Source organism: Mugil cephalus, chromosome 12 (genome assembly GCF_022458985.1).
Source record: "Mugil cephalus isolate CIBA_MC_2020 chromosome 12, CIBA_Mcephalus_1.1, whole genome shotgun sequence".
Taxonomy (NCBI): domain Eukaryota; kingdom Metazoa; phylum Chordata; class Actinopteri; order Mugiliformes; family Mugilidae; genus Mugil; species Mugil cephalus.
The window spans coordinates 25,981,352-25,993,175 of NC_061781.1; the positions used below are offsets into that span (position 1 = coordinate 25,981,352).

General features: G+C 39.9%; 1 protein-coding gene across 3 annotated transcripts in view; it reads left to right on the top strand.

The window, feature by feature from the left end:
• The window catches only part of tfpia (tissue factor pathway inhibitor a), a 41,220-nt gene extending 30,771 nt beyond the window's left edge, over window positions 1–10,449 (top strand). The window contains exons 3-7 of one of the 3 annotated variants that reach the window (XR_007113896.1): window positions 2,036–2,212; window positions 3,014–3,088; window positions 5,008–5,067; window positions 8,185–8,424; window positions 8,518–10,449. Coding sequence is in view for 2 of the 3 variants with exons in the window: in XM_047601431.1 (XP_047457387.1) it covers window positions 2,036–2,212; window positions 3,014–3,088; window positions 5,008–5,067; window positions 8,185–8,346; window positions 8,518–8,582 (539 nt within the window). In the remaining variant the exon portion in view is untranslated. The remainder of the gene's footprint in view (window positions 1–2,035; window positions 2,213–3,013; window positions 3,089–5,007; window positions 5,068–8,184; window positions 8,425–8,517) is intronic. The other 2 variants (XM_047601432.1, XM_047601431.1) reach the window with 2 other exon arrangements.
• Window positions 10,450–11,824: the final 1,375 nt, after the last annotated feature.

Below are 11,824 nucleotides of genomic sequence, written 5' to 3' on the forward strand. Positions count from 1 at the left end.
TCAATACTTCATTAACAGATTTAAGAAAAAAAGTTGAAAAAATATTTGAAAAAAGTTGTAGAAAAAGTTAGGGTAGTGATTTTTCCTACAGTTTATTACTGACCTATTGAAAAATATCTGTAAAATTAAGATTCCTCACCAAAAACCATTCAATTTGCTGCAACACAGCACAAGTTCAGAGGGAAACTTAACTCCTTGTGGCAGTTTTTGGCTCCAACGGGACCAACATCTCACTGGTATCGATAGATCACCTCCTCAACCTTCACAGATTTAATAGAGAATTGTGTTTTGGAATTATTCAGCACTTCATTGCTCTAGAGGCAGTTCTAGCCTCCCCCCCTTTTTTTACCATCTCTCTGTCCTTGTTTCCAAGTTAAAGTCACCTCATTAAATACATTTAGATGTTACATCGATAGCATTTTAATCACAGTGGCCTGTCAGCAGAGAGCAGCTATTACACAGACTTCACAGATAAGCTGAACAGAGGGCGTCGTAGCTGGAGATATCCTCCGGTAGAAGCCTCCAGACGCTGGGTCACAGAGAGGTTAGAGAGGTGACATTTATTTACATACATCTCAACAGAATCTAATGTAGCTTCTAACACGTGTGATCGATTTTATTTTCCAATGCTTTGTTCACCAATAAATCACATTAGTCAGGTTTACATGGAGACTTTACTCCAGTTTGAAGTTTACATGAACCACAACATTTAATCTGAACGGCTGTTTTACAGACAAGTGACAGATCAACGAAAACGTCGCGTTTTTCTTTTATTATTAAAGCAGCTTGATTCAGAGAGTTTGTGGGCTCATATCCACCTTAGCCTTATAGTAGCCGGCCTTCAAGGTTTCCCAGCTCCAGTCTATCATGACTTCAACTCATCTTTGAAGGACCTTTTTAACCAGTTCAATATTTCTATTCTTTCTGTCGTCTACAGGTAAGTGTGAGATAATGTCTAATTCTTTCAGGTAACTGAACCAAAAATCAACAGTTTATTCTGCTTTACTCTTATGAACAAATTAACCTTAAACATCTTTCAAACATTTCCCTCTTAATAAGATGATACTATATTTACTGGATTTATGATGTAGTTTGCTGGAGGCAAAAGCAGTGGTCATAGATGTTATATCAGTTTAATCGTGTTGCACATAAGAGCAGATTTTAGAAGAGAGCTGCAGCTCGGAGCCGTTGGGCCTGAACTGGTAGGAACATTTTAAGAGAAAGGAGGTCCTGGGCTTGGGAGGGGAGGGGATGTGGATCACTTGAGACCAGGGAAGTGTTAACTTTTGACTCAGCAGTGGATTGTGTGTGAAACTTGACTGGAGTGGAAATGTCAGTGAGGAGACAGGAAGTGGACTCAGTGAGACAGAGTGTGGTAGCGCCTGCTATTCATTTACCTCATATTCTACGTTAAGTTTTGAATAACTGTATCTTTTGTTCTGTTGCCCATCTTTCTCCTTTCATGACCTTTGAAAACACATGTTGCTGAACTAATTTCTTTCCTTCCATAATATAAGAACATAAGAAAAAGACTGGTGTTGTGTCAAGATGCTGCATTCTAGAAAAAGATTTTATAAAACGATTTAACTGTCAGTACAAATATATTCACACTGTATGTACTATAATACGTATGGAGGTTCAAAAACATAGAGTTTAATGTGGAATAAAACTATGAAGTACCTTCATTAAATGATAGCCTAAAGGCCACGTGAAACTTCCATCCCCCACAGAGGTTTTTTTTTTTTTTTTTTTTTTACCATAAACTGTGTCTAGACTTATTTTATTTTGCACAAATTATACTCGGGCAAAGATCTGCTGGGTCTATCAGATCATTTTTATACTATTACAGCATCGGGGAATTGAATTAGTTTACAACAGTGTGGCTCTGAGTGGTTGCAGAACTAATCAATTGCATCCAGAGGTATATTTTTGTCTCTGTATCAGTTAAAACACGCCCCCTAACAATTAAGTCTGAATACTGTTTTTTTTTTTTGTTTGTTTTTTTTTATAATTGTTCTCTCTTTTACTTCCTTAGTTGACAAGAACCCGTGTCATCTGCCAGAAGCTCCGGGTCCCTGCAGAGGCCTGGTAAAACGCTACTTCTTCCACAGCGGGAGCCAGCAGTGCAAGCACTTCTTTTACGGCGGCTGCTTTGGCAACGCCAACAATTTCAGGAGCTTGGCCGAGTGTCAGGCGAAATGTCTGAATGCAGGTAGGCCAGCTTCAACCTGGGCCCCCATACATGAAAGACAGGCAAACACACAGCAGCATCATTCCAAACACAGATAGAATAACAGGCTCAGCAACTGTGAATGATTTATTTCTATCGGACACTTCAACCTGAAGAATAGCTGCTACTCATTTTAACCTTAAACCAAGTTCCACCATGAAGGTAGACGGACACTATGTCCCTACACCTTTTCTAATCAAAGCACACCTGGTATTTGAATGCACTGCACATTTAACTTCAGGCAATCAAGTCAAGCTGCAAATGTGAAACTGCAGTCTGTGCCGTTTTTACTTTGCCATTGTGAGCTCTTTAATTTGATCGAGCAAAAATGATGAACTTTCGTGTCTTTACTTCAAAGCAGTGTGGAAAGTCCACAGTCGACCGAGACACAACAACCGAAAACTCATTTCAGAGAGGAGACATAATCTAAATAGTTCCACCTCAGAAAATTTACTTTTTGATGAATTTTAGCTGCCCATGAAATCACAATGCACCTCGATTTAGCATTTAAATAGTTTTAAAGTGGCCAAAGTATACTCCATTATGCTAGACCTGAAGCTCATTATCTTGAAACTGTCAAGAAAAATACCAAGCATCACCTGTGACCAATTCATACAGAAAATCAATGGAAAAATGTGATAATTTCAAAAAGATGACTGAAAAACTTAATTCAGTTATAACTGATCAGTGATGTTTAATTAAATGTGTTCTTAACATACTTCCTTGGATTGCACTGTGAATAGAAGTGGTGGAAACATGTTTTTTTTCTTTGTGTTCATACAGGAAAAACAACTGCAGCACCTGAAGTCCGCACACAGTCTGCAAGAAAAGCTACTGTGCAGCCAACCATATTAACTGGTAACATAACACATTATATAAAACTATGTGACTATGTGATAGTGTTGGGCAGTGATGCATGAAGGGTCTGGATCAGTAGGAGCAGCAGAACGCAACCTTAAAAAACAGGGGAACAGGGAAAGTTTAATCCCAGGTACGGGAAAGGAGAGTTTGACTAACAGTTCAAGTGTTGATTCAGTCCTGGTCCTGGAACAATGCATCAGCTCTTTACCCTCGGGGAGTTGTTAAGGGGGGTCGACAAGCCATCCTTGGCATAAGGTCAAACTTGTTTCCCGTGGGTGTTGGACTACGCCAGGTCTGCCCTTGTCCTTGGTCCTGTTTATGGTATTCATTGTCTGGATCTCAAGGCACAGCCGGTGTGAGGAGGGTGTCCAGTATCAGGACCTCAGAATCGACTTCCTGCCTTTTGCAGATGATCAGTTTGCACTGAGATGCGTTGCAGCCTAGTGTGAAGAATGAGGGTCAGCACCTCCAGATCCAAGTCCATCACTAGGGATGGGAATTATTAAGGTTTTATCTGATCCTGGTGCCAAACCGGTACTTTTGAGTAAATCATGCAAACTTTGTACAAAAACGGTGCTATTTTGTTCAAGCTGAGCAGAATATTAATTTAAATAACATGAATACAACTAAGACTAAGAAATAAATAAACCAATATAGAATAAAACTGGTAATCAAAGATGTCAGATGTTTAATAAAATTTGAGGTGCTACCTCTCTTGCACAATATCGCCTTCGAGCACTTGTTGCAGGTTGCCGATGCTGAGTCTGCATCTTTTGAGGTGAAGTACAATCTAAGTGACCATTTCGCTTTACGCTGGATTTGCACTGGACATGTCTGCAGCACATACACCACACGGTCACAGCTCCACGGTCAATCGCTGCAATTCAAGTAGACACTTTAAAGGTTCCCTTCCATCCATGCAGGTGAAACACCAAAATCAAATCTGCGTTACTCAGTCTGGTAACCACTGTTAGCGTCAGCACTGGTGCAATTGTGGTACCCAGTATCGGTACTCATCCCTATCCATGACGCTCTGATGGAAAACAGTGGACTGTTCCATCTGGGTTGGGGAGTTGAAGTATCTCTGGGTGCTGTTCACGAGTGATGCTGAAATGGAGCAAGATGTGGTTTGGTGCATTAATACAGACGCTGTGTCAAACTGTTGCTAAACAGAGAACAAGGCAATTTACCAGCAGATCTTTGTTCCAACTCTCAGCTATGGTCAGGAACTGTGGCTGTGACCAAAGAGATGGCGTAGTGGTTACAAGTGGCTGAAGTGAGGGTTGGGCTCAGCCTTAGAGATCAGGTGAGGAGCTCAGCTGTTCCCATGCATTGAAAAGCGACAGCTGAGATGATTGGGGCATCTGGTTGGGATGCCCCCCGAGTGCCTCCCTTTGGAGGGTAGACCCAGAACTTGTTGGACGGATTAACTATCCCATGTGGCCTGGGAACACCCTCCAGCTGGAATGTGGTGCTGGGGTGAGGAATACCTGGACTTCTTTGCTCAGTCTGTTGACACCTTGACACAATCTTGGATATGTGGATAGGAAATGAGATAAGAGACGTTCTGTTTCTTGATGCGCTAAATCAAACTAGTGAACATTATTCTAATAAACTCTGTTGCTGTTGATCAAAGTGTTGGAAAAGTTGGATTTAATTTCAAGTGAAAACGGAGTAAAACAGGCAGCTCAAAAAAATTTAAAAAGTAGTCCAGTAGTATTCACCAAGAACTCACTACATATAAATCAAGTCAGTTAATGGGAGCTTTGGAAGAGTCGTTGCAGGTTGTTCCTACCATCAATATCGGGTTCAGTTCTGTACTTAAAACACATGAATGTCCAGTCAGTGTTTCCATCACAGTCTTGGACGGAACAATGAACTGACTGATCCTTGACTTGCATATGTTTGACTTTCAGGGGAACTGACTGTGAATGAGCCTCAGGTGCAACTGAATGTCTCTAGTCAAGATAAACCAGGTAAGACAGGATGACTCTGAGGTGAACATCCAAACATACACAAAAAAAACATATTTCTTCAACTTGAGCAAATATTTTTTGTTTGTGTTATTCTTATTCTGAACAATTTCATAAAAGGTTCAGTATTCTGCGAATAACAACTCTACTTATAGCTCGCTGGCTTGTCCATGAAAGTATATGAATCGATGAGAATAGTCCATAGTCCTGAATTTTCGTTTAGAAGCTTCGATCGGAGAGAACATTTGTGACTAGTTATAAATATTAACTGAGACAGGCATATAGAAGCAGAACATATAGAAGCAGAACATATAGAAGCAGGAATGCAGGACCTGTGAACCTGTGAATGCAAAGCATAATTAAATCCTTCGTCTTGTTCTCAGAGTAACAACCACTATTCCCTGAATTCTTAAATATGCATTGCCCCCAGACTAAACTCACGTATGCCATTTATTAAAGCCGTGTGTGGTGCCAGAGGCTTTTCATAAAAAGACAAAAACCATGTCAAGGTGCAGCGATGCATCGATGTTAGACATCTCACAGATTTGCCTCGGTTGTGAAAAACCAGCAGCAGAAACATCAGTGTTTCCTTCCACATCCCAGTCGTCACGTATTTCCACGTACTAATTTTCTGTGTATTAGCAGTGAGGGAGCATATGTCACAGCTGTTGTGTTCCAAGGTCTTTTTAGAGCACATCGAGACCCTGGCCCGTCTCCCTCTAGTCAGAGAGTTATGCTTCTAAGAATTCAATTTCACTCTTGTCAGAAAACACTGAGAATGAAAGATTGAGGATGAGTTACCCTAGAAGTCCTGCCTCTTTATCAAATCCATCTATATTATGTGTTTGCTTTTATTTTTGTCTTACATTTAACAGAACATATCTCAGAAAACAGCATAAGCATCGAAGCAACACCATTCAGATTTTAAATCCTAACAGATTTAGAGAAAATTAAATTATAACTCAAACAAAGATTTGAATACTTACAGAATCTGACATGCATCTGGGTCTATGTCTGCCAAGCAGATGTCGCTCCAAGTGCATCAAAACCAAACACTGACACCTAGTGGCTGCATGACGATGTGCACCCATTATGATGGGAAAAGCTTCTGTGTCTAAGACATGAGTATAAACCCTTAAATAAAGCTGCTCTGGAGGAGAGTATGTTTTTAAGGCGCTCCTGGTTGATGGCAGCGCTGATGCACAATATTGTTACTATAAATGGATTTAACTGTTGACTCTGAATCAGTTTGTCCTTGAGTTTTTCCTTTTGTGCTTCTTTGGATTTGCTGATTTGATAAAATGAATTCCACAGTGCAAACAGTGCAGCGATGGAGCCTGTTTTTCTTACAAATTCTACTGCATCATTTCATGCAAACGTTTAGTTTCTCCTCCAGTTCATTGTGGGCTGGATTTTATAATAATTTTGTAATATAACTGAAAAGCAGTGTAGTAGAAGTAGTAGTAGTGTAAATTTCTTCTGGTATCACACACTTCATTATGTCAAATCCTTTCCTGCTACTTGGTAACTTTAATCATTTTATTAAAGGTGTGTACTGATAAATTGAATAATCCTATTTCATTATTTTTCCAGTTGATCAAAACAGATAAAGTTAAAGATAAATGCTGGATTTGAAGTTTACAAAACAGGTGTTTAATGAATGAAGTTGATAAAAGCTTGAGTGGAATTTCAAAAGGAAAGAGTTTACAGTGAGACAGAGTCCTGACTGTTTGACTGGTGACGTATGAACCACTTCACTGCTTCCTTCGTCATCAGGTCCCCGTCACTGTTTTCTCTCGGCTCTTTGGGAAAGCTGAGCTGAAACCATGAAGCATGTAGAGACGGAGTCGACAGAGATTTGATTTTACAGTAACGCTTTCGGTGCTAAAGAGTCTATAAAACTGCAAACCAAGATTATTGGGAGCAAATAACAGCAGGCTCTGCTCACTGGTGAGAGTTAATGAAGATTCATGGAGCGTAGGCGCTGACGTTAGACAAACCACCACAGATGCTATAACTGGAACCTGTGGTGCATCATGAATACTGCAGTCTAGTAAAGATTTTGTGTGGCTTTCATTTAGAAATAACTATATTAATGGAAAAAAAAATGATTGTGTCAGCTTAAAACCACACAACTACAAACAGTAGCGAGAATGTGCAAATCAAATCCCGTACAAGCACGGACCAATAAACGATGTGTCTTAACGCCATTACATTGTCTTGTAAAAGCCTTGACTGGTCCAGTCCTGGTTTCCATTCCCCCTAGAAATGTGCAAAACCTGAATATCTGGTAACACATTTATAAAAACCCTCTCAAACATCTAAAGATGAAACATTTTCATGCCCTCATGAGGTGGTTTGTCAGACGTGTTGATATAAAGGTATAAAGCGTAATGGAAACACTTTTTTAAAGAATATCCAGGTCACCAGCGTCACTGGAGATGACGCAGGGATCATGTGACCAGTTCATTTGAAGTCCATCTTCCTCAAAGTGACGAGAATTTAAGAGAATTATCGGATATCAGATGAGACTTAATGTGTTACAGCTCATTTGCAAAACACCTTTCAATGGAAATATGAACAAACACAACTGCACTTCATCGAAAATTGCAGAAATACGCTTTTATTTTGCAAAAAACTCTAAAGGAATCACAGCTACTGTCTGCAGGAGCTGAATGGCAAAAAAAGGAGACGGGATCTAAAAAAAAAAAAAAGAGAGAGACAAAACTTTGACACCCAGCAACAGGCCAGAGAGAGTCCTTACGTAGTGCTCCAGGCGTGATTGGATGATGAGACACAGGTGAAATAGCAGCCGAGCCCCAAAGACCACTCAGCTTCTCAGCCGAGGGAAAACTACAGAATAAATCAGAGCAAAGCTTGGTCATCTCTGTAGGAAGCCACGATAACAACTCACAAAGCAAAAATAATCTGTTCCAATCAATCTACGATACTCATGTAAACAGTATTCTGCTGAAGTAGCTCTAAGTTAACCAGAAACAGAATGATGCCATTAAAATAAAGTAATATATATATATATAAAAACATGGGTTTCAACTAGTTGTGGAGGAAACTGACTGATGATGGAAAATAATCCCTGGTTGTCTCTAACTGTGACCTCAGAGTGGTGCTTCAGTCCTGTGGAAGTTGGAACATGTGACAGGACGGAGCGGAGGTTCGCATACAACCCGAGCACCAAGAGATGCCAGATGTTTACCTACAGTGGCTGCGGAGGAAACAAGAACAACTTCAAATCCCGAAAACACTGCGTTCACAAGTGCAAGGGTACGAGTATCTAAAGACGTCACCTCCAAAGCCCCCGTTCCCTGTTGGAAAAAGAAAACGTATGATTGTTTAATCAGAGTCAGTACAAACACAGCGTCTGATGATCTCCTCAATCAGCAGCAGGAGTTGAATGTGTCACACTGTAATTCCATCGTGTTGGTTCTGTTGCAGCTCATGGGAAGATGATCCGAATAAAGAAGAAGAACCTCGGCAGCCTTCTTAACCGCTTGGTCTGAACACGAGATGCTTCTCTGCCTCACAGTCGTCTGTATTTATGTCGATAGTTTCTCTCTAGCTTTCCTCATGTCTCCTGTTTCATAGGGCTGCAGGACATCGCAAGTCAAGTCTGACACAATCTGTGTCTTAATTTTCCTTCACAATACGTTGAACTGACGTTCAGTGGCAGAAAAAGAAATTATATTGAAACATCTGGTTGTTCTGGTGCACCACGCTAAGCTGCACTGTACAAAACCTGGCATTTCACAAGCAAATACACATGCATGCGTGTTTAAAATAAATATGCAAATGACGAGTTAAATTTGAATAACAGAAAAAGTTTCAAAATTCTTGTTTCATTTTGTTAACGTATTAGATTTCCAGAGGGGATTTTCCCTTTTTTTCGAAGTAAAATGTTCTATATATCAGGCTCTGAATGATACATTATGAATCCTCTCTTAAATACCTGCAGAATGTGGTTAGGAATAAATCTGGAAGGTTTGGTTTGTGTAAGAGCTACTGAAGAGGAGATCTCTGGGTCAGAGTAGCAGAAACTCATTTTGAGAACACAGTAAAGTTTTACACAGTTACACATTGTAAAATATTTTGACTGGAAAACACTATGAACCGAAACCAAATCTACTCAAATCCTTCAAAACACGTCATATAATCATATAACAAAATCAAATTCAAAAATAACAGATTAACTGTTCAGTAAACATGAACGATGATCCACTGATCGTCTCCTTTTACCAAAGACAGTTCACAGCCAGATGAACTCAGAGGAGTCTGACTTAAACACACATGCATGTTTAAAATGAGACCAGATGAGGATGAGTCTCTGCCTTCATGGCCACATTCATCATCATGTATGACGAGGAGTCAAAGATCAAATCGACCCAAAGGTAGAGGACATGAAACGATCAGCATCATATTCTGGCTCTTAATACTGTAAGTCACCTCATAAGTAATGTCTAAAGACCTGAGTGTAAGAAGAGAAGAAAGTAATGTTTGGGAAGATAAGTGCTAACAGCTTATCTCAAAGAAGAACAACTCCAGGAAGGTTTGAATTTGTCTTCCTTCATGTTTTCATCTAACTCCGTGGATTATGGAGTTTTCAGTTTCTATCTACTCCAGAGATCAGGAACGGGAACATTTGAACCCCAGATGCCAACTTCAGTTAATGACTTTCTAAATTGCTTGTGAAAGTGCAGGTGAGGAACGTTGTCTGTCTCCTGATGCCTGATGTTCTCAGGACGACTTGTTGTGAAGAAACGCTGTAAATTGAGGCTCGTGTTGTGTGAGATGTCGGTCCTTGTGTAGAAAATATTTTTCATGTATCTGAAATAACGTTGTTTCTAACTCGATCATTGTGCTGCATGTGTTGTTTCGATATCTCACAGACAAAAAGCACATTTGTTTTGCCAGTGTCTAACACAGCAGCTCTCTGCAGTGATCATTTTTATGTCACTTACTTTGTACACATATATTTTATCTTTTTTTCATTTTACTCTTTCCCTGCAATACTCTGTGAAATGAATGCTTTTACGGTGACTGGTGATTTACTACTATAGTTTTTAATCAATATGAGCGTCAGCAGATTAAATCAATCATTATTCTAGTATTAATGACAACAATTAGCCTATAAGCAAAGGTACAGCTGTGAATCTATTTTACAGTTTTTGGGGGTCGATATTGTGCGGTTCAATAAATGTAAAGTCTTTTCAGTTTTACTGTTGGTGGAAAAAAACACACACAAGGGGGCGGTGTTGCATAAAGATTGTGTTCCTCTTGGCTGTGTTTGCTTTGCTGTCTCGTTTTATAATCATGGCTGTAATGGATTGGACTGTAAAGGTTTATGTAATAAAATTCAACAACATCATTTTATTCCTCTCTTTTTATGTGATGTCTTTAATTCTTGTGTGTGACCTTAGACTTTATTGATCCACTGTTTTGCCTCAGTAGCACATAAAAAGTCTTGAGAAGTAAAAAGAAAGATAAAATAAAATGAGATTGAAATGAGAAATAACAATAAAATATAAGTAAAAATCTATTAAGACAGAATAAAATAGTAGAAGCAAAATATTTACAAAACTAGTTTATGAAGAAACGAACAAGAAAAGGAGATGGAGGAATAAATATTATGTAAATAGGGATGATTCATTAGGTGCAGTAATGTGCATTAATATGTGGAGCTGGATCAGTTTTGTTGGAGAACGAGCTCCGCTGCCCCTCAGTGGTCTGGAGCCTCCACATCTGTCAGCTGTTCCTACATGAATGAAATCCAACTGTGTCACATTTACAATCACAGGTCAATAGGTCACAGGTCAAAGGTCCTGTAGTCACTAGCACGTCCAGTTTATTTGAGTTTTAGCACGTTATGCATTCAACTATTGGTTTATAATTAGAAGAAAAACTATGAATTCAATGAAAATGAATGAATTCTGATACATCCGAGGTGACAGCTTGTCTGTCGCCTGCTCCGTTTGTCTCTTTTCACCACCTTTAACAGATTGTGTGAGTTGCTCTGCTCTGAATCCTGGGACCTGCTGCAGCGCGGCTCATCTTCAGCAGTGACACAGAGACTCACCTCCTCCTGCACAGACGTTTGTTTGTTGCCTGGAACCTGCAGCATCTCAGCTACACTGACTATTTTGGCTTGAGCTTTGTGCCGTGACCATCTACCCCAGAGGCGTCAAACTCATGTTAGTTCAGGGGCCACATTCATCTCAGGACGGGCCGAAGCACAGTAACGTATTAAGCTACAAATAACGACAACAACTCTGAAGGTTTCCCTGTGTTTTAGTGCAAATAACTGTGTTCTGAGAGTCTTTGCATTAAATGAACCTGTAATGAATGGGACAGTTCTTAAGAAAAATAACAGCAGTTTCTGTTTAGTTCTAGGTCTCAGTGTTGTTACGTCCACAACTCTCACTAAAACTGTGTGAACCCTTAGAATAACAGTTCATGTTTTCAGCGTAAATGTTGTGCTTCAGGCCAGATTAGACCCTCTGGCGGGCTGCTTTTGGTCCGTGGGCCTTATGTTTGACCCCACACTGAGGCCTGTGCAGCTCGCTGATGTCATTCTACACGGATAAGAACCAAAGAACCATGAGGCTTTATTGTCATCATGAGAACATAGAACAAGTCTATGAAATGTTGCGAGGGATTGTCCTCAGGACTGATGATACAGAACCAGAAATACAAACACAAAACGCAGAGTCGCCATCTCGCTTTCATGATAAGTTCTGAGACTTGTGTG